Genomic DNA, 23,552 nt, shown 5'->3' with positions numbered 1-23,552 from the left:
ATTTTTAAAATAGTCTTTGCTTTAGAAATTCTTTAGATAGAGTCCACATTAAAATATAATTAATAAATGATGTCATTTCTGTGTTAACAGCGCCTATCAAATGGCTCCATCGACTCAAATGATGAAGCCAGTCAAGTTGTTGAACTTCAGGAGCTACTGGAAAAGCAAAACTATGAAATGGCACAAATGAAGGAGCGTTTGGCTGCACTATCTTCCCGGGTGGGAGAGGTAGAGCAGGAAGCAGAGACCACCAGAAAGGAGCTCATTAAAACAGAGGAAATGAACAGTAAATATCAGAGAGACATTAGAGAGGTAAGGAATTCACCACACTCACCTCATGTTTCTTGGCTGTTGTTCCTGTGATACCAACTACAGACTGCCCGAGGCCAGTGAATACGGGCAGCAAAAGCTGAGCACTGATAAAAGCCCGTGTACATAGGAAACACAAAATTTACATTAAGAAATAATGCTGGAAATCTCTTTATAAAACTGTGTTCATAAAAGTGGGTGTGTATGTGTGCAACTCTAATAGGAGGAAGGCCAACTCCTTAGTGGATTAGCTTTACTACAGTGCATTCTGGCAAGTTTTCAGCTATTTCGAGTTTTTAAGATGAACTCTGCTAAATAGAGATGCTGGTCAGGTAGACAGTCTGAAGTACATTTTTAAAACTCCTGGGCTGTTTTATAAAATGATGTTATTTATATAATCAATTACAATATTTACTCCTGTGTGGTAACTTCATTACCTCTGTTATAATATTCTATTCCCTTCTCTCAATAAAGAGATATATAATTCAGTTTTCCTTTCTTTCCTCCTCTTAAATTTGTGGTGCTCCTTAGTACTCCAGAGCGCTCCCGAGTATTTTCTCTTACGTGGATGTTCTCAATATGTGTGGGTGGATGGCTGGCTTCTAGAATCTATTTCAGTATTTTGATATTAGAGTAGTTATCTTTCTGTTACCCTGCTTCCTACAATATAGGTATTTCATATGGATTTGTGTGTGTGTATATGGATTTGTATGTATATATTTAACCTGTTATTTCTAGTATTCTGGAAGAAATGTTACTTCAGAACTTCTGATGCCCGACACAGCCTCAAAGTGTCTTCACATCTTTGTACTCTGCCTCTTTTAAGTATTGTATCATTTTTATCTGGTTACAAAGAATAGTTTGCACTGATATGTTTCTCCTTTCCCACCACTGCTACATCATATCACTAGGGATCTCCGATATCTCCACTCTCATTTACCTGTTGACAAATATTGCTGTCTCACAAATGCTTGATTGCCACTTGTTGTTTCTCTCTTAAATACCACATCACGCCAGCTACAGGCTTACTTGCTTTTAGCCCTTCGCTTCCTAAGCAGAGTGGCCACTAATACATTTGCATGTAGAATAATTGCCAAATGTCAGTGCAAAATCTGCCCTGAAATATATTTGTAAAGGTGGAAGTGCCTGTCTTCATTATTTCGTACTGCCACAAAAGATAGTCTTCCCAACACGGAAAATGAAATACCTGTAACAAGAAGGGTAGTTTAGTACTGGATAAATTACTGGAATTTTTTTTCTGTGTTTTTTTAATGAATTGCATATGTAATTAGGTTTTTTAATGGGTTTTTTTTCAGCAATATGCGAAAGGATCACCTCGATATGGTCCATTTTAGGACTAGCTATTTGGATCTATTTATATGTTCATTGTGTCTTGAAAAATAATCTTGCTTACTTCAACACTGCTTTCATAATGTAATATAATGCAAACAGCAAGATATGCTCATCAGTAAATATTTTCACTGTGAAAGATTATGTGGCAACATGTAAGTCTTCTCAAGAGCCAGGCACAAGTTTAAAACTAATAAAATTTTCTGCTTTCACTAAAATTAATTGAAGAGAAATAAACAATGTAATAGACAGACTAATGAATAATCTATCTAAATTACAGCTATTGACTTCAGTGAGCCAGCTTGTAATACACGAATAAAAACAGCTCAAGATTTTAAAGGAATCCTATTCATAACATATATGGATAATATGGGTAACACACCCATGTCTTCTGGTTATGTCATGTACCCAGCATCATGGTCACTTGTTTGTCTCAAATTTCAGGACATGTCACAGGCTGTCTGCTACATATACTTCAGCAGAAATTTTTAGCAGAAAGAGTAAAAATGTGCCTATACGTTTTTCCCCACATCACTGTACTATGTTTCTACTATTATGTAACCGTATCAGTTTTTCTATTTTCTGATCAAGCCTGCTGCTTTTTAAGAAGCAAGCAAGTAAATGTGAGCTGGGTTTGCTATGGGTTTTTGCACTGAAAAATATAGAAACTAGAAAAATACACAAAAGGTGAGGATTGTTTCTGTTTGCTCTACTCAACAGCTACCTCTTTAAATAATGTAGTTGCAAGAAATCCCAAAGGAAATAAATTCTCTGTAAAACAGAAAAATTACTGCTGAGCATACCTTATATCCTTGTCTACTGTTAGCATGAAAATTAAACTGACATAAAATTCTGTAGCATTTTAATTGCATGGTTCTTGATGGGTTTTTTTTGTCACATTAGGCAATGGCACAAAAGGAAGATATGGAAGAAAGAATAACTACGCTGGAGAAGCGCTACCTCAGTGCACAGAGAGAATCCACCTCCATACATGACATGAACGATAAGCTGGAAAATGAACTGGCAAACAAGGAAGCCATCCTACGTCAGGTGCAGTATCTGCATTAGTTGCTTTCTTCATACACAGTGAAAATTAATGCAAAAAAGGGGGCAGATCTACAGTAGGAGGTTTCCATTAGGTTAATCTGTTCATTTTTAATCAACAGATCAGTTAATCTAAAAAAAAAAACCCCCCTAAGTTGTTCAGCATCTCTAAGCTTTACATCAGCTACTACAGCCGTGAATACCAAATCAATGTGTACATTCAATGCTGGAAAATAACTGTGGTTTCTAATAGTGTCTTGCATAAATGCACATAGTCATATCACCTAGGTAAAGGATTATCTTTTGTTTCTTATGTAACAATTTCCTGAATTTTATTTAATAACAATTAAAATAAAAAAATAGTATAAGAAATTCCCTTCTGCAGGAAAGATGAAAATTTGCATACAGTATATTCTAGTGATTTCACATATTAGTAGTATGTGAATAAAATTTTACAAAGCTAAACTATCCATGAATATGTTTTAAAAAAAGAGTGTAATGTGGTTGTGCAGCTTTCTCTCATGGTACGTTTTTTCCATGATGATTCCAAAAGCTGAAGTGTAAAGCGAACAGAAAACACTGGTTTGTAATTTGAAGAATACAATGTGAACAGAAAGCTAACATGACATGAAAATAATACAAACTGTAAAAAATGAAATTCCTCCTCAGCCTCAGTATTAGACTTCTTTATTTTTTTACCTATCATGTCTCGAAACAATATAAAATGCTATATGGGAAATAAGCCTGTATGATCTGATAATCTCTGCTTCTATGGTTGCATGCAGATATATTTACATATAGGTGCACGCATCCCTCTGTATGTGTGTATATATTTGTATGTGACTAACTCTTCAGGGAAATTAAAGCATTGGAACTCAAACTTTCCAGCTTCTGCCAGCTACCTTTGACTATTTTAAGAGGTATCTTCAATTGTTAGAAAAAAAACCAAACCACCAACACCCAGCAATGGAAAAGTAAGGTACCTGTATCTGAGTTTTTATTGCTGCCAATGTAAGTCCTGCTGTGCTGCAGAGGTCTACCTATTCAAAGCAGTGATCAACAGAACTAGGCTTAGAATGTATACAGGCAGACTTAAAGTTGATTTGCAGCATTCTGATGCAAAAAGCCTGCCTTTTCATGCTTTTGAAGAGTTCAAAAGAAATCTAAAAGCACACTCCTTTTTCATTATGTTTTCTGTAACCTGGAATGAACAGGAAAGCAGGAAACACTTATCAAGCTGTTAAAAAATTCTTAATCAGGTGGTGCATCTCAGTAGGCCAGAAAATACTGCAGTTATCAAAAGTCCTCCTGTTTCTCTTTAATGGTTATCACAGGTTAATCAATTTCACCTCCGTAAAATCAGACTTAATTGTAGGTTCACAAAAAACAACATCGCTGCAGCCTTAAGCAAGTAGCAACCATGTTATGATCATGAATGAAATGTCAGTTTTAACATTTCCTAATATGTGATTGGTATTTGTTCAGAAAATTGCATTTAGCAATTTGTACAGAAACTTTGCTGGGAATTCTATCCTTCTGGAATTTTACTTCTTTCCCAGTTTAGCTCATATATAAACTTTTCCATGAGATGGACCCCATATTTCTATTTAGAAAATTCTCATTTTACTGGCACCAATACTTTTATTTGCTCAGAGAAACAACAGGTCGATCAGAGGAGCTTTTTGTTCATCTGCATTAGTGCCATTTTACAGCTCCTTTTCTTCATCTCCATATGCTGCTTGAGCCTCAAATCACTCATCATTAGCAAGACAGGCAGCCTACACTGTTCCAGGCTTGAGTTAATACCTCTCCAAGAAGCTCTCCCAGGTTGTGGAGTGTCTATGCCTATGTAACGAGTTGTGATCGCTTCCCCAACACCTAAGAAACTGAAGGAAAATCTTGATTCTGATTATTTTTTTTTTTATACCTGTTTATCTGTCTTTGGCCTTCAGCTGGAAGACAAAAACAGACAGCTGCAGGAGCGGCTAGAGCTGGCTGAGCAGAAGCTGCAGCAGACGATGAGGAAGGCTGAAACCTTACCCGAAGTGGAGGCTGAACTGGCTCAGAGAATTGCAGCTCTGACTAAGGTACTGCCCTGAGAAATAGGTTCACTTCAGAAGCCCCGTTGTTTAATGTTGATTTGCATCACGATTCCTCACCTCAAGGACAAAACAAAAGTAGTGTCAAACTGATTTGAAAGAAGAAAACGTTTCCTGATAAGTATGTGCCACAAGTTTAACCAGGAATGGTCTCAATACTGTGTTTGTAATTTTTAGCATTTTGGTAATAGGAAAAGTAGTTATCTGTAAGTTAGCCTAGACTATATTTACAAAGGAGTCATCTATTATCAATATATGTGAGCGTTACTTATCCTAGGAGGAGTCGTTTTACTGTGTAAGAGTTTCTAATTTAAGGCGAGAGGGGTGGGGGGAAGTCTCATTCCTATACTTACTTAGTTCTTCTGGATGTTTTCATACACCATGTATTTGGAAACAATTACTTTCATTCCAATAAGTGCAATAAAATCAAATCTTAGTGGCAGCTGGGATCATTTGTACAACACAAATGAAGACAACTTGCAGTACATACTTAAAAGGTTTGTTTTGAATGATTCTTTGTATCGTATATCTGCAAAGACAAATGTGAATCCTTGAGAGGACTTCAAACTGTTTTTTCTGATAAATTTATTATATGGCAGCTTTCTTGCAGAAAAATAAGATAAAAATAATTTTTCAGTAGTGTGGTTTTCCTATTTGGCCTCTAATACTTTCAGGTGTGCATGTAGTTAATACTATAGCTCAGGTATTATCAGCTTCATAAAGACATATAATCGTAATATGTTTATTCTTCATCTCTTAAAATCAGGCAAATAAAGAAAAATGCATTTAAGAGGTTGTATTACATATCATTCTGATTTATCTAAGCTTTCCTTTCTCTATTGCCAAGGAATGTTTCCAGCTATTTATGTGCCTAGCTATTTTTAAATTTGATGGATTTTTTTCAATTCTCATGTTTTTCCATTTATAGTGAAGCCTTAAGTGCTGAGCCGCTCATTAATAAAGTGTGATTTTTTTTAAGTAATTTAGTTAAGAAGTAGAAAGAAAGAAAGAGAGGCTTTGGGGGCATTTGGTTTGGTTTTTTTATTTTATTTTATTAAGGCAAGATCATTATTCAGTAAACAAGATTTTGTGCTGACAACTTTAGGTTTATATGAATGGGTGGGAATCTGAAAGAGAGACTGAAAATGGTGGAAAAAAAGAAGAATCAGCAAAAAGAGAGCTATATGAAATACCAAATAAATATCATTGCATTTTAATAAAAACTCAGGTGCACATAAGAGCAATCCCTTGGCATTTTAACATTTTTTCAGTTGTTTGTGATTCAACAAATAATCACATATTCTAATGCCCTCAGTAGCTTAAAAATATTGTTTTCTATTTTAAGAGGATTTTTCCTGAATAATTTCTCCAGCAATTAGGCACCAGTAAGTATTTTGCAGTCTCAAGCATGTCTTTTCTTGCAACTGCATTTTTCCTTGAACTTATATTAATGACACATATTGTAAGAAGAAATCCCATTTCAGCCATGCAGAGCACTCAGAGATTTCCATGAGATATTGTTGTTGTTGTGACCATAAAGCTGCAGTATACATCTCCGTTTGTCGTCTTACATTATTTCATGGGATGTGGTTAGAGAGCTGTGAACAGAGCTGGTGCTCCACTCCATTTCACTATGATGTACTTTATCAAAGTTTTTGCCAAGCAGGAAACTCTAAGAAGTATACTAGACTGTAATGTCGGTTCTGTTCATTTCTCTGTGATTACATGAAAAACTGAAGAAATTTATTTTATTAAAAATTGTGTCTTCTTGGAATAAATGACATGAAGAAGGTCAGAATTTGGCCAAGAGGCCAAATAAGCCTATGTTGTATATATCTTGTATACAACATCTTTGCAAAATGTAGAGCTTATTAAAGTGCTGGTTTGACAGCTCTGAAGCTTAAAGTCCAGTACTTTTCACGGATCACATAAACATAGCTCGGAATCAAGGACGACGCTGTAGTCACTGCAGCTTACTTTAGTTTTAAATTAGCTAGCTGGTATACTGTTACCACGCTAGCTATTCAGTGAAAGCTGCAAGACCTACCTAAGGGGCTGAATAGTACTTAATTAATTTTGCCTTTGTTGAGCTTTGTGCCAGCATACACATTGTCGGTAGGGCTCAAATTAGCCGGCTTCAGACTACCTTAAGTCTGCCTACCTGAGCTATGGTCACTGCATGTCCCTGTATACTAAGTAAAAGATGAGCCCCCTGAATCAGCTAGTCTTTCTGCACTGCAAAAAAGTCAAAACTGATTCTCCTTTCTTTTGTACTACCTCAATGAAAGTGGCTTCTCTGAGATTAATGGGGTTACAATCATATGAAAGAGGTGAGTTAAGCCTAATATGTTTTACATGTTTTTTAAAGGAAAGTAGAATGGGATAACTGGAAACCATGACTGCTTCACTGTGGGTAAAATATAAGACCAATTATTTACATGTGGATATAAAACAGAACAAACATGTTCTGGATTTTGATGCGATTTTTCTCCCCCCCCCAAGTTTAAAATATGCATGTTACAATTTTGCATTCAATTTATTATACTCTTCCTCATAATAAATCTGGGTTGGGATTCTGCAAAAGAAGGATGGAGAATGAGATCCTCTTACGGTGTCAGTTTTTAAAATGAGTTGTTTTTCTTTTATATATATATGGGCTAGTGAATGTCTTTTGCTACTTTTCCATGCCCAAACTAGTTCATAAGGAGTGAACTTCCAAAGTTTGGACTATACAGTGAACTCAGATAAGTACCCATAAATTTACCTGAATCATTTGAACTTTTCTTTGGTTTTGTTTTCACTGTGTTCTGCCCATTGGGTGAGCAACTGGAGGGTTAGTCAGCCTGTGGCAGACTAACCTGGAACAGCATGATCCCATGTACTGTGCTGTCCTGCCTGGCCGTTGCACTGGTATCTGTCTGGTCATGACAAGTAGCACAGCTCTCAGCATGTATCCCAAGGTTTAGACTGCCATGACTCATTGAGCCACCTTGTACTCACTCTCACAGTATTGGTCTGTTTGCCTGCCCTGGAGAAGAGGCAGTTGGTAGTAGAAAGAACCTCCCTCCAATATTAACTAAACCTTTCTTTATCCTGTAAGATGTTTATTTTCCTCAGAAGGGACAGACATTGGAGCTTCCAGAATCTCCACATGGTTAGTCTGTCAAGCACGCTTTCTCCTTGCACGTATTCAAGGAGGGGTCTAGTGGAGACAACCAGCATCTACCTACTTCCATTCACTCTCTCCCAACAGTAGCCACTCTCCCCCTCAGGTGCTTGTGCAGCTGAGGTACTGTGTCACTTCTCTGATCACAAGACAGCAGTCAGCATTTGGCTCCATCATTCCTGTATGCAGGTCACCAGAAATACCGACAGGGCTTTTTAGCTGCATTAGAGAAGCACTGAGGTGGAGAAGAGGAAACCATAATCGTCACAAACCACATTTAGCATAGTAACACCTTCAGCTTATTTTAAAGGTGATTAAAAAATGACTTGAAAGTTGGAGGCATGTGGGCCACAATGCTTGTTTTGTGACAATGTGGGGATCTGGTTTGCATTAAGTAGGGAAGAAGTTGCAAGGAAGTGAAAGGAGGTGGTCTAGAGTGGAAAGGATGTAAAGCAGGGAAAAGAAGTTCTGCAAGAAACGGATGTGGTTAAGATAGAAACCTCTCTGAGAACAAGGGAGAGAAAATGATGTGTTAGCTGGAGAAAGAAGTTGATAAACCTTCTTGGGGGGGGGGGGGGGAAAAGCAAAAAACTTCTGTGGGGAGGGAAGCCTAAAAGTCCACATTTACAACACATTACTGTCTTCTCAAACCATCCCTCCTCTTGTGCTTCCTTTTCCACAGAAGATTTTGTCCTGGTAGGAGGAAGAAATGAAAGAAGCAAGTTTGACAGAGCTAAATGGAAGGAGTTGCTTATTAAACCTATGAGGTGTAGAAGGTAGTGGAGAAATGAAGGAGGGACAAGAATGTGTGGATATCTAGTGACTGAAAGGCTGGGTTTCAGAAAAAGGGGTGATGTAAGCCAACATATTTTGTCACATTTGTAACAGGTTAGAAGTGAGCATGTGAACAAATAGCTGATAACTTTGTAAGCTGTTGTTACTTAGTCATCATGATCACCTATTTTCACCTTCAATTGCATAGCTTAATGCAATAACGCATTCTTTCTTCTTGAATAACTCACTCATTCCAAGGATAGCCAAAGGAATGTGTACCATAAGCAGCCAGCAGAAAATCTGAAGACAGCAGGTGTTCAAAAGTCAAGGTCTCAAAACTGTGGAAATTGGCTTGTACCATTATAAAAGTTTAGATTTGTTCATGCAGCTCAGAGGAAGAAAAATTGTAGCACCTGTACTGTACAGGTGCTTTCTGCATCTGAAATTGGATTACTTTTTTTCAACTAAGATGCAAAGACCTACAAAGTGTGCAGTGCCAACAGTAACAGATGATGGGAAAGTAACATTTTTTTGGTGGGTGCATTAGCAGCAGGAGCAGCAGCAGAGTTTTAACAGGGTTAGAGAGCAACAATACAAGCTGCTTCGCTATTCCCTCAAAGCAAAATTTTCCTATTACTGGCTTGTACTGGCTATTTCTATGCTATTTCATAGCATATAGAGTGCAAAGTGAGCATTAAGACTCATGCTGGTATCTCATAGGTGTCAGACATTGTTAGGTTTTGTCCATATATTTTTAATCCAAACTAAGATGCACAGTTTCACAAATCTGTTTATAACTGAATGTGCTGGCTAAATGCTTTAAATGCTAGTTGCTGAATACCACACCATGTGTCTTACTAATCCTCCTGTACAGTGTACTAGTGAACAGGCATGCAAGTCATATACTAAAAAGAAGAATGTAGGGTAAGGTCTGCCAAGCAAGTAGTCACGCAAGTTCCACTTTAGAAAGTTTTTAACTCGATTAACTCCTAGCAAAGCAAATCAGAAGAAATCCAACTTCTGTTTATGAACCTCAGAGTCTACAGCTGTCCCTTCTGTCTCACGTGTATCTGAAATTTTGCTACGGGAACATGACTAACACTGGTGTCTCAGCCTCTGCCTCGTGCCTCAAACCACAAGGCAGAGATGGAGACATTCAATATTTTTATGGTAGGCTCCCAAGTCTCAAAGAGCCTAATCCAGCGGGAATGTCTGAGGCTGACTAACATACATGGACAACACAAAAGCGTAGCCACCACAGGTGTGTCAATCCTGACAGTATGGCCTGGGGAAGTCTGTGCAGGAGGCATTTGCAAATCCCTTAGGGAACAGCTAAATTGCTAGGTCTTTTTGTCTGGAAGGGTCTCTTTGAGACCTAGGTTGGGGCCTTCCTCAGCGTAAAGGGCAATGAGAGGTGTTGAAACCCCCATTTGGGGGGTTGCCAGCTAGGCACACCAGGAGGCGGAAGGGCTGCTCTTTCCTACTGCAGCTATTTGTCTACAGGTGGGTTTCTGCAAGTGAGAGGAAAAAAGGAGTATGTGTGTTGCTGTCTCCCTAGCCCATACAGAGGACGCCCTTTAGATTCATGTCCCTGCTGCAGGGGCTGCTAATGCATTTGGCACATAATACCCAGTGGTTAAAATTGCTAAATAGCATAAGAGCCCGGGGTAGGTACTAAGGCTGCACACCTGTGCTTGTTCTCTGCCAGACAAGCAGTGGAGACTAATTGTTTAATGTCTCAGTTATAAAATAATTTGGTTCTTTTAAAGTAATACAGAATAACACTTTAGAAACAAACAAATGAAATGCACATAGATAAAGGAAACATAAAATATTCAAATGCATTTTAAGTGTTTAGAATAATGACATTTCTTTTGATTCTAAGGCAAACTGAATTTTAATTCATTTTAAAGTCTCTTTATCCTACCAAAGAGTTGTAAAGTGAGATGAATGTGGAGATCAGCTCTGTTTTCTTTTATGCTGGAAAACAAAGTACTGGTACTCTGAGCCATATTCAGGAAGATTTCTTTTTTAACAAGGATGTACCTATGAACATTTTAATAATCTTAGTGAAATAACTGAAAACTATCATCCAAAAAGATTTTATATTTATCATCCAAAAAGATTTTTTTAAACATATACCTTACTGAATTATTAAAGCAGTAGGAAGTTATGAAATAACAGAATTAGATAGCTATAAGAATCTTAAGAGAACATCATGTTCTTTCAAGATTGTTTTCTTTATAAGAATTCAGATAACATACGTAATTCTGGCAATAATTTTACTCCTCCTCCTCTTCCAAATAGTAGTTAGGCCTAATACCACAATTACTTAATGCATTGAAAACACTGTTTCTTGCTAAGGAATAAGGTATGGCGTGGTTTGGACTGAAAAATCTATTTTTTAGTTTGAAAAATGAATGTAAATTATATAGCTAGCTAGACCGCCTTCTCAAGGATGGGTTATGACAGACAGCACCACATTTCAGAAGACTTAAATGAGATCCCCTTTGAACCTAGAATTATTAGTTTAGTTATCTTCATATTTTGCATTAACCTGCAATTAAGCGTATAGAAGCAGCAACGGTTAAGTAACTTGCTTTTAAAGTTTGCAGTCAGCTAATGAAGCTTCTAAGTAGTGTAATTTTGTAGGGTGATACCTGGTTCTATATCTCCCTCAATGAAAATGGTTTCAAAAGAGGTAAAATTACTTAAGCCTTCTCCATCATCAGCTCAGAGCTTTGATTTCAAATCTTCTCCTGACCCTTGGAGACACATTAATGGAAGGCCTTGAACCAATAGTGCAGCCAGAACTCAAAAAAGGGGCAAAGTCTATCCTCTACAGAGGAGGATAGAGCTTGGTCACTTTGTGGAAGGGATAGCATGATCTGGTTTTCTGCAATCACAGGGACTTAACTTTTTCAACCCTATCTTTCTATTTATCCGATTGGGAGAGGAAGCAGTGCATTAGCACTTGTGTGCTGAAACAAACTAATATGTAAAACTCAAATATAAGGTAAAGAAAATCATAAAGAGATTGGCACTGGTCCAAGTCATAATAAATAGAAAAAAAATAGTTTCAGATAATTAATAAGTTCAAATACATCAAAATACGCCTGCTTCATGACCAGAAACAATAACTGCACTTACTAAATGAGCTTAGTTAGAAAGTATACTGACTTTCCCTTAAATTTTGCAAGAATCTGTGAATATGCTTACTCTGAAAAGAATAGTAGTAATCTTCAAAATTAAGCATTATTCTTGTATTTATACAAAGCAGGTTTTTCTCATATGGATATCTTGATATCAAAAGTTGCAGTTTATATTTGTAAGTCTCTGGATCACAGGCTTGGTTTCTGTCTGGTCTTTTGGTCCCGATAATACTAATGAGTTTAAGTTGTGGGTAATTTTAAGTTACGATGTACATCTGGAATTACTTTGGTATTTATTCCTAATTATTCTGATAAATCATTAGTAGACAACAGTATGAAAAAAAGTCTTACTAAAAAAAATACAGTTGTAAAATTAGTATTTCTTGTACATATTAAAGTTTGCTCATCTAAAGATGGAGTTCAGGATCTCTTTTTGAGAGAGGGTAAATCTGACAGTGAAATAGCATTTGACAAGCACGAGCTTACAACTCAAAGTCATCAGTAGCACTGTCTTATGCACATTCCTGTTTCCATAGCAACAAATCTAATATAGCATTTCCCTTTTTTTAAGGGCTTTTTTTCATTTTGAATAACATAGACTTGTTTGATATGACAATAACATGAATATTCATGTTTTGCAACAAATGACCTAATTAAGGTCAACTTCTGTCAGAAATAGTAATGAATCTTTGGATGGATTACCATTTCTATACTCAGTAATGACTTTTCATTCCTATTAATGAATTTTTATTTATAGGTTCTTCTTTTATCTGATGACCTTGATCTTCCAAAGAGATCCACCAGGGTGGATCCTTTCAAAGGGATGAAAACTATATTGTTTATTTGGATGACAGGGCTTATGTAGTGTATTCTAAAATGGAATACTAAAGCTCGAGCCTTGTCTCTTTTGATGTTCTTTCTGTTTTCTAGAAATTAGGGAATGTACCATAACATTGCACAGTTCTGTAACTGACCGATCCATTAATTTAGTATTTATGCATTGTTTTCATTCCTAGAAAATGATAGAAGAATTATAAAGGACTTTCTGACATTGGCCTTGCAGAGTCCTGTTCTGGTGTTTAGTTTGCCATAATTCAAGAAAAAACATTAGATTAGACAGTATTGCTTTGAATCCACTCTGTAGTAATATGTCATCAGCCAGCCATCACTAACCTTGAACCTCCATGTGTAGGTTGATAGCTTTTTTAGCATTCCATTCTTTTCTGTTTCTCCACATCAACTGCATCATATTCACCAAGTATCAGTGTAGTTTATTCCACGGAAAAATCTGTCAGTTAAAAGTATTAAATTTTCAGTCACGCTTTTCTTTTAAGCATTCTGTGCTGTGTTCTGTTCAGTGTCAGTGTCTTTAGTTCTGATTTTTCAATTTTGTCCCTCTCCTTTTCCTTGACTTGTTAGTCTGATCCAACCTCTTCTACCTCATCTGATGATTATCAATATGTTATGGAAGCTAAACTACAAGAAATGATCTCCATACGTAGGAAGGTAGTCCTACTGGACTTTACTTTCTATTGCTAAATAGAATCCATCTGATTTGTTTTCATTTTCTTTAACTTATTTTATTTTTTTTATTGATAATCAACCATCGTGCAGTTCAGTGCTTCAGGAGCTTACAATTTTACGATGGCAGGTTTGTGTTCAAACCATGCACAGTCTGCATGTTACATTTGGCTGATTTCATTGCTCATAAATAACTCCAATGTTTTGCTGATGCTTGGATGTAACAGGCCTTTGTAGCTGACACATTTCAAGCAATGCTGTTCAGCTGCCTGTTTAAATAAAGTTTCTTTTCGGAAAAATAAGTTTGCAGTTAGTAGTAGCTTGCTTTATGTTTTCTTTAAACTTTATTGACATAAAAACTTACAAAGCCACTTAAATTACAGAAGGAGTCTTTCTATTTTTTTACAGGCAGAAGAAAGACATGGAAACATTGAGGAACGTATGAGACACTTAGAAGCTCAACTTGAAGAGAAGAATCAGGAACTTCAAAGAGTATGTGTATTGCAGACAACTTCTGTGCACTTTTCTTCTTTTAATTTGTCAGTGTAGTGCTACATTATGCACTCTAGCACACAAATCTATCTACTGGTAAATATTCTATTTATAGCAGTGATGGCAGCATCTTCCCACTTAACCATCTTAATATACTAGTTTACATCTAGTTGCAACATTCAGAGTATTCTACTGATACAACAATGAATGTCCATTAATCAGTAACTAATTAGATTTCCTGTGGAATTTCTTTAAATGGCTACAGTTAGCACATTTTTTTTTGTTATTTTTTAATGATACAAGTCTGTACTGGTTAATTTTGGACCCTACAAATCTGTCTCTTCTATTCTACATTAAAGGCAAGGCAAAGAGAAAAAATGAATGAGGAGCACAACAAAAGATTATCAGATACCGTAGACAGACTTTTGACAGAATCCAATGAGCGTCTGCAGCTACACTTAAAAGAGAGAATGGCAGCACTTGAAGAAAAGGTACAGTGCAAAAAGCAGTATAAAGTTCAGTTTAATAAGGATTCTCCTGTATGAAACATGTTCTACTTTTATCAGGATGGAGGCATCGTGCTAATTTTGTATTACCAAGTATTACCACAAATATGGTCTAACTTACACCTTCCACTCTTAATTCAAGAGTGCGCTCAAGCATCTTTCCAGAACTACTGCAAACTGGATATGCTGAATATTGTGAGTCCCTGTTTCATCAGCGGGGAGTCTGATGAAGAGCTTGTAAAGGACCAGTGCACGACATGGTGCGAGGCACTGAGAGAAAGTGGATGAGAACTGAGGAATGGCCACGTTTCAGATGTGCTGTCATTCCTGTATTTTAACCTGCTGATTTTACCTCCCTTTGCCCTCTGGGAAGAGTAAAATGCTGTCACCACAGGAGAAGGAGCATCTGCCCTTGGAAAGGAAATGTTATTTACAGGTTTTCTGTGATGTGAGATACAGCGGGCCTGCAAAATTTGAATCCCATAACCTTGACATTCACCCTCCTTAATCCCTCCCTCTTCTACGTATTTACCTTCAGTTTGATCTAAGGGGAATCTTTCAGTATCTTTCAGAAGGATATTTCAGAACCTCTCAGAGGATGTACTTCTGGTTTATATCATTGAAACAAAATGTCGTACGAAGCAAGAAATAGGCCTGCCAAAAGAAGAACCTGGGAGAAATAGTTGTGTAAGAGTGTGACAGTTGCTCAGTTCAAGCAAGATGCAAAGTTTTTGTTGTTGTTGAAAAAACATGGTCCTACATGTTTGGATTATTTCCAGCGTTTAAAAATTAATATATACTCAAATGAAGCATTAAAGGATTTTAATTTTAAAGCCCAATGAATATGAACTTTGCTAACTTGTACATGGAGGCTATGTATATATGGTGATATCTGATATTTAACATATCTCTAATTTCCTTCTCTCTTTTTTTTTTCTTCTTTTTATTTCTAGAATGTTTTGATTCAAGAATCTGAAAGTTTCAGGAAAAACCTGGAGGAGTCTTTGCATGACAAGGTACTATAAAATACTCTGATTTTATCTGTTTTTATCAAAAGTTATGTATTTATTATTTGGAAATATGTATATGGTATATTAATTATCCAACTAGCATGTAAAATCTTCCTGGCATCAATAATAATTCCTTTAATCACCCACATGCCTTAACTAGTCTTTGAGGGTCTCTAACAATTGTTCTGAGCCAAGTACATGGTTGAGATCCTAGCCTCAGGAATTCAATACTGAAATTCATATTGATTTTACTGGCTCTGGAATTTTTGTTCTATCAGTTTTAATTCTGAAAAAGTCTTGTTTAGCAGAAATGTATGCATAACTGGTTACACTTTCATAGTGAAGAATGTAATTGCTTGATGTGATGCAATTCTTCTTAACAGGTGCAGTGGCATTATGCTAAATACAGCTGAAAGTGGCCTTTCTTAGTTCGTTGCAAACTAACCCCTAATACTGTTTAGTGAATCAGTCAAATTAATTATAAATATTTGTTCCAATCCCAAATGTTAGGATTTTGTTTTGAAGTTTTACTTGCCTTGAGTGCAGTAGGATACACAAATGTATCTGCATTCAGATTCACAGAAGTGGTTTTGTAATGTATCAAATCCATTTAAAAGCGATTGTATAGAATATAAAAAACATAACTCCATTCCATACTAATATAATTATATATCATATGACATCCAAAATCAAGAACTTTGAGAAAAATAACAAAAAAAGTATCTGATCAAATGAATTGTTATTTTATCTACATTCAGATAACCTTTTAGAAAGGCAGTGAGATTAAAGTCCAAAAAAGAAGCTCGTACTGTGTTTTAAATAAATAAGATTTCTGTGCTGTACTACCACAGTTATAAGGTGATTCAGCTGTCTCAAAATCAGGATCATACTTCACAATCAAGTTAGATAACAAAAAGGACATTTCTAAAGCTGTGTCAATTGAAACAAAAGTTTCTATGATTTTGCTACCAGAGAATCTAAACCTGAATTACGGATACCAATTTTGTCTGTGTAAATAAGGCATTTTTCCAATGTTATCTCCAACTTAACTGTATTGTTCTTTCAGTCTGTTTTCTGGCTTGAATGTACATATCAACTCTTGACAAAGATGAAAAATCCAGTACAAAAATCTACATTTGTATCAAAAGTATTTTTGTAAAGATATTTTTATTTATTATATTTATTGAGTCTTGCTTAAGGGTGGGAAGTGAAAGAAATAGAAGACCTCTGTTACCACTCCGTGCAATTGGAGATGAATTTTCTTCACACACAACCACATAGATCTGACTCCAGAGCTTCTAAGTTCCCACTTTAAAGGGTTTATTTGTTCCACTTTGATGAAGAAACTGATGAAGCAATTTCAGATAAATGGACATAACAGCAGATATTAATAATCTCTATATAACTAGCAAATGATACAAGTAGAGTGACCACCAAGTCATCTCAGTAATTCTATTCAACCAAGAAATAGTGTAAACATACTGTAATAAGAATTACTGAATCTGATATTACTTAAGTGCAGATCCTTTTCCTTCCTAGCGTTTTGGAATCCTGAACATTTTAAACTCTAGGAACAGCAGTGTTACATCTTCATCCCATGTTCTCTCTTAATATCTTTTAAAATTCTTTGATTTCATTTTATTAGTAGATGATAATTATGTGTACAATTTGGGAACAGCACTGTTTTCCCTAGTGGTTGCTGTCAATAGCCTTTTTGTCAATAGCCCAATAGCCTTAGTTGGTTCCAAAAATCCAATTTTTGTGGCACACTGTCATTTTTTACTAGCAGCACCTCATACTGGAATTTCAACTCCCGAGAGCGAGCTGTAAAGCTGCAGTTCACCAAGTCACCTAAAATGTGGTTGTCTCTAAGTCTGTGTCTCTGTCAGTAAATACAAAGGTCAGGACACAATCTCGGTCTCTAAAGGGCAAATGGAGTGTTGCACAGTGAACTATGCCTGGCACGGATAGTGCAGTTAATGCACAAATCGGTGCTGGTTCTTCTTTTCCTCACCCTAGCTGTATAAGGGAAAAAAAAAAAGTTTCAAGGACAAACCTGTCCTGCCATTACTTCCAGCTAGTGGAAAAACAGTAGAGTGTTCTACAGACTCCTCTTGATGCATATTGTCTTATTAGCAATAATGAGACTTGAATGAGTTCATTGCCTTTTCTTGTTATAGTCAGTGCTACATTCAGTGTGTCTTATCCTGCTTGTTTATCTTTATGAGAGCAATATCTCATAAAGTAAATGTATTTGATATCACAAGTAAGTATGTCTTACTATTCTCATTTCCAGGAAAGACTTGCTGAAGAAATTGAGAAACTGAGATCTGAACTGGATCAAATGAAATTGAGGGCTGGTTCTTTAATCGAACCCACCTTGTCAAGGTAATATTTAATGGCAAAAGTTTCCTTGCTTTGAGTTGAAATAGACCATAAATGTAACTGTCAAGCCTTTACAACAGGGGTGTGTTCAGACCACGCATAAAAATAGTCATGTATGTCTTTAAAAATGTAAAATCTGTACAATGATTATTACTGTTGCTTTTCACTTTTTTCATAGGTAAATGGGGCCTTATAGCAGTGAGTATGCACTGAAATATTACTGAGATTAAGGAAAGTCTTTTAAATTATGGAATCTTTTCAAAAGTATATGCAAATATCCCTTTTTTTTCCCAGGAGACCTTAAAGTTCAAATCATCATCTTTAATGCTGAAGCTGATCAGCATATTTATGCTCATATTTATTTATTTACTCTATCAAGTATATCTAATAATTATTTTTTTATTAGCAAGAAATAACTCAGCTTTGTTTAGTGTGTAGCATAAAACCACGAATCTTCAGCTAAAGATGAAGGCAGTATTGAGGGAGATCTGAAATTATCATAACAGGACATTAAATATTCTGCCTCTTTTTGGAGGAAAAGCAATATGGGAACAATAGTGAGACAGAGACCATAAAAATAGCTATTAACAGCTGAAATTAATTTATAATCCTAGAAAGTCCTTCTTGCCTAAAAGTATCTCTCGAAATAAAATTGTTACTTTATTGATAATTGCACGCCATGTCCTGTTTTCATAACAAGCAACATGTTAATGTCTAAAAGCTGCCAGCCAAAGCTCATGGACCAAGACTAAATTCAGAGCACTGTAATCCTCTAAAGTTATTCTTGTTGGATAATTTTTTTGCTTGCATCAGGTATTGTCTGCCCATTGTTTCCTCAGACATCTTGCTCAGTATCTGTCATACTTTCTCCCTCAGCCTTTTGTGTCTTGGAATAATATTTTTCTATACACGGAGAAGTGTAAATCAATGAAATTCAGAATGCGATGCTTGTAACTGTTCCAATTTTTGTTCCTTTGGGAGTGTAAGTGTGACTACAGGCACACACAACACTTTTTTGAGAGTGCTCGCAAGGACACAGACTATTGAACTGCTGCAACAAACAGCAGAGACTTTTTGGAGCAGTGTTGTTGGGGAACAGCAGCCTTTCTTGCTGGGCAGATGAGTATCACTAGCTTGTGCTCTGTAACTAGGAGTCCGACTAGCCCTTGTCAAAGGGCTGTTTGAACTTGGTAAGCTGTCTAAATGTCTTGGGAAGCCAGCAGGTTCCCCTAAAACAGTATACTTCCCCTTCCATGACCTCACCTCACAAAGCTACCAGCCCTCTCATGAATGGGGAGGTATCAGCATTACACACTTGCTGTTCTCAGCCATATGCAGTTCTGTGTTTGCAGGAGTTTGTTCTTGCAGCAGTAGAATGATGAAGCTGGTCAGCAGATAGGTATTTGCTGCCAGAGACTGGAACTTGGGCTCTTTCTTTTCTCCTGCCAACTTACTGCACAAGTACTAGGTACTACCAATTATCAGAGCAAAGTTCTATTATAGCAAATACTGTACACAGAAAATAAAAAACAGTCACTGCCCTAGAGGGTTTACTATATAACAGATGAGAGACATACAGACAAACTAAACGTACAAAAACCCCAAAAGATTATCATCCGGTGCTGTAGATGGAGGGCTTAGGACATCTGTAGCCCAGCTGTTGTCAGGTTTTCTTATTGGTATAATGAAAAAAGTGAGGTTTAGAGAATTTTTTAAAAGGTAAAATCATAATTTTTCTAATATTATGAAAGTTCCTACCAGGCATGACAGGAAGCATAAGAGAAAATAAACTGATGGTTGTTCAGAAAAGGACATTTATGACAGCAGTATGAGCTCTGATGTATGCTCTACCCAAAACTAAGTTCTAAAACATTATTCAATATCTGTGACATTTTTATGGATCTGATTTTATTGCTATGGCACATAGCCACATTTCAGGAATTCCGGTACCTTTTTTTTTTTAATTTGTTTTCTTATGGTATTTATTGTTCATAAAAGAAACTGTATTAGTGCTTGAAATCCTTCCATTATTATTTTAGATGTGTCACATTACTTATAATACCAGACAGTAATTACGTTTCTTCCTTCCGCTCTGTCAAAGTAGCTCGTAGCAGAGGCTTTCATATCTTATCGTGATGTTTTCGTATCTCCCATTTATCATTATACAGGCATCACAGTTGTAATATTTTATCTTTCACTTTTACTTTATTAATGTGATGTTTGAAATTTGAGACCAATGCTTCAGTCTTCCAAGTATGAGTATGTTTTCATTCAAATGAAATTCTCCTCAAGGAAAAGTGGATCTCTATCTTTAGAAACTGACTCGGAATTAGAGCCCAGGAAAACAGTCATGCTTACAACCTGCAGTTTTCAGCATAGATATCTGTGGTTTTCTGAATTATTTCCTTCATTTTGGAAAGCAGACATTCTCTTACTTAGCTTTTTTATGTCTAGAATTAAAGCCATCATTTTCTTGAACAGCATTCTTTTCAAAATGAGAGAAGTGCTTAAACCCAAAACTTATTCCTATTTTGTGTCCCCAAACTGATTACTACCATTGCTGTGAACCCTGTAAGTTGTCTGTAAGTGATTGCAAGCATTTTTTCCAAGTTCAAAAAAAAAAATTTAAAAAAATTGAAGTATGACATTAAACTCTCATTTTATGCTCTTATAGATAGTAAAATGTCAAACACATTTTAGGATTCTCTATAAGCAAATACATACTTAGTTGTCTTATTAGTATAGTATTTGCTACATTTCATTTTTCTACTGTAATCATGCTATTCATATATTTTCATGTGTAGATTGCTTATGTGTTAAGAACTAGAAATTGTTTAGGTCTCTACTGCTGTGTCTGGATGCTCAGATGGTGCACGGAGCCTTTGCTCTTCTGGCTCGGCTACACGGCAGGTGGGCAGAATGCTTCTATTGCACCGTGCAGGGAACTTCACTGCTGTTGTGTGACCAAGGACAGAAAGGCCAGGGACCATTGTCTGCAGCCAAGCAAAGATATGCTGAAGTCATCACGTATATGCGTCATTACAACGTCCCAAGACTTACCAGGACTACAGGAAAAATTGGGGGTTAAAACTCAAAAGCATCATCAAATAAAGACGAATCATTCATAACCAATGTTATATATTGCAGGCCAGTTCACTAATATTTTTATAATGTAGAGCACAGACTTACAGTAGGAAAGTGTTATAGATATCCTCACTCATGAACATGTAACGTGCTTACAGTAACCTCAGGCGTATTTATTCAGGCGAGCAATGGAAGGAAAATATACAGGATAGTACATTCAGCAGCCAGTTCTGTTAATTATCCTGAAATCTACTTGTTTTATCATGTTAAAGTTTTGGATGATAAGTTTTACTGTGCAAGTCCTTCATTTTGAAAAATCAAAGGTTTTATTTGTTTTCTTCCTTAATTTTCTCGTAATATGATTTCAAGTTTTCATCTTTAAATTGTACTTTGTGATGTGTTTTTGTCATTTGTTATGTATCACATAATAAATGACAGATTTGTTTGTTTAAAAAAAGAAATCTGTGTTCCTAGACTGAAGGTCATTGCGTTGTTGTTGTTGTTACTATTACTCTCTCAGTCTACTTATGTGGTTCTTTTTATAGGCCTCACCTTGACACATCAGCAGAGCTGAGGTATTCTGTGGGGTCCCTGGTTGATAGCCAGTCTGACTATCGGTCAACTAAAGTGATAAGGCGACCTAGAAGAGGCCGGATGGGAGTACGCAGAGATGAACCAAAGGTTAATCCCCAATTTCTTCTCATATATTCCCTGATAAGAGAATGTATTTCAGGCTGTTAAGCTTACAGTTGATGTATTTCCAGAAAACAACAACAAAGCCAACAACCCACCAAACAAGAAAACCCAATCCAAATAGCAGGATTTTTCTATACATGCTCAAACAAAAGTACGGTTGTACTAAAATGAAGGCAGAAAAGATTGAAGTTCAGACAACGAACTTCAAACATACTAGACTATCTGTCTTTTCTGGGTATTTGTTTGCGTAAATTTTCCTGATGGTTAATTTTACACAGCATTAGAAATTACATGAAAATACTTTACATCATCTATGGTAATATTGCAAGTATTAATGGAGAATTAATCATTGAATAAATACTCTTAAATGTTAGTTGCTTTCCTTTCCCATTTTATAGAAGTTCAACTTTGCAGTTGTTTTTCATGGAATAAGCCATACACATCCTAATTCCTACTCAGGTAAAATCACTTGGAGATCACGAGTGGAATAGAACCCAGCAGATTGGCGTTTTGAGCAGCCATCCCTTTGAAAGCGACACTGAAATGTCCGACATCGATGACGATGATAGAGAAACGCTTTTCAGCTCCATGGACCTCCTGTCACCAAGCGGCCATTCCGATGCCCAGACTCTGGCCATGATGCTTCAGGAGCAGCTAGATGCAATCAATAAAGAAATCAGGTATGTAGCCTGAAGCAGCTGTCATGCATTTCTGATACAGCTTCAAGCTTCCTTTAGTGCATGAGTTCAGGTACTGATCATAACAATTAGGAAACCACTTGTACATTTAAGGGATTAATAAAGTGTCTGCTTTTCGTAAGTGATTATCGATTGTGTGAAGATAACAATGGCAACTTCATTTCCTAACCATAGAAATTTCTTTCAAAAAATGTTCCAAGTGAAGAACTGCTGGCCAATTAAAGAGAAATACATTAGAGAAGGCTAGCACATGGCAGATTTGACAAATCACTATTCACAGTCCTCTTTTCAAGGTCTTTTACACTGTTCTGCATGACTCCACTTTCTAATGATCTCATATCAGAAATATTTTATTTCAGTGCTCTTCATGCTTTCTTCTGATAATTGTTCCTGTGTTACATCTCATATAAGCCACGTTTTCTAAGACATGGTTTTGATTTTCTATGGAGGCATAGAATTTGATTTTTCATGCTCCAAGTTGGGTTATAGTGCTTGGAAATAGGTGATGCATTGAATGTAACTTAATAATTTCTGTGCAAATTTAATGGCGTGATAGACAATCCAATGACATATTTTAATTAAGTGATTTTTATAAATGAAACCATATTTTACACTTAAAGCATTCCTACATGTTTTTCAGGAAGGGTAACTTTAAAAGAACTTGGTGTATGAAAACCATCCTCTCATTAGTGAAATATAATCAAAACCAGATTACTTTTTGCCAGACCTCAGTTTTTCTCTGAGCAAGGTAACTTTAAAAGGAGAACTCTATTGAAATATATTGAATTTGAATAACTTTTCTGTTCAGGGGAGACTTTTTGTTACAGATCTACAGCTTTGCATTTTCACTTCTCCCAGAATTTCTTCATTCAGATAGGATTACACTGCTATTTTCTCAAACCTCTTATTAGACTTGTCAAGATAGAAAGTCAAAAGAGAAATTGTATTGTTGTGAGTGTAAATCTCCTTAAAGCAGTGTATGTAAGAGACAGACCCTTATCTGTGTTTTCTGTTATTACAAAGAAGTCAGCACTGTGACCGATTCAGGAAGCTGTAGATGCAACAAATATATTTGTTTTAAAAAATATATCATTTTGACAATTTAACAAGTAATTATGTAATACAGTAAAACGTTTTCACAAGGAATTGTACCTGCAGGTGACATAGTGGGATATTATTCATGCCACCCTGAATCAGATCACTGTTTTACTTAACAGAGGATCTTGACTTAGATGTTAGGTACAGTTTTGTCTCAAAAAGGAAGCA

General features: G+C 36.2%; 1 protein-coding gene across 1 annotated transcript in view; it reads left to right on the top strand.

The window, feature by feature from the left end:
* Window positions 1-23,552, top strand: part of PPFIA2 (protein tyrosine phosphatase, receptor type, f polypeptide (PTPRF), interacting protein (liprin), alpha 2) — a 345,825-nt gene that overhangs the window by 274,558 nt on the left and 47,715 nt on the right. The window contains exons 8-16 of the mRNA XM_010561832.1: window positions 91-312; window positions 2,563-2,709; window positions 4,656-4,790; window positions 13,824-13,907; window positions 14,267-14,398; window positions 15,367-15,429; window positions 17,720-17,811; window positions 21,438-21,573; window positions 22,048-22,268. Coding sequence (XP_010560134.1) covers window positions 91-312; window positions 2,563-2,709; window positions 4,656-4,790; window positions 13,824-13,907; window positions 14,267-14,398; window positions 15,367-15,429; window positions 17,720-17,811; window positions 21,438-21,573; window positions 22,048-22,268 — 1,232 coding nt within the window. The remainder of the gene's footprint in view (window positions 1-90; window positions 313-2,562; window positions 2,710-4,655; window positions 4,791-13,823; window positions 13,908-14,266; window positions 14,399-15,366; window positions 15,430-17,719; window positions 17,812-21,437; window positions 21,574-22,047; window positions 22,269-23,552) is intronic.

The sequence above is a fragment of the Haliaeetus leucocephalus genome, unplaced genomic scaffold (genome assembly GCF_000737465.1).
Source record: "Haliaeetus leucocephalus isolate CR32 unplaced genomic scaffold, Haliaeetus_leucocephalus-4.0 Scaffold151, whole genome shotgun sequence".
Classification (NCBI taxonomy): domain Eukaryota; kingdom Metazoa; phylum Chordata; class Aves; order Accipitriformes; family Accipitridae; genus Haliaeetus; species Haliaeetus leucocephalus.
This window is presented reverse-complemented; position numbering and strand designations above follow the sequence as displayed.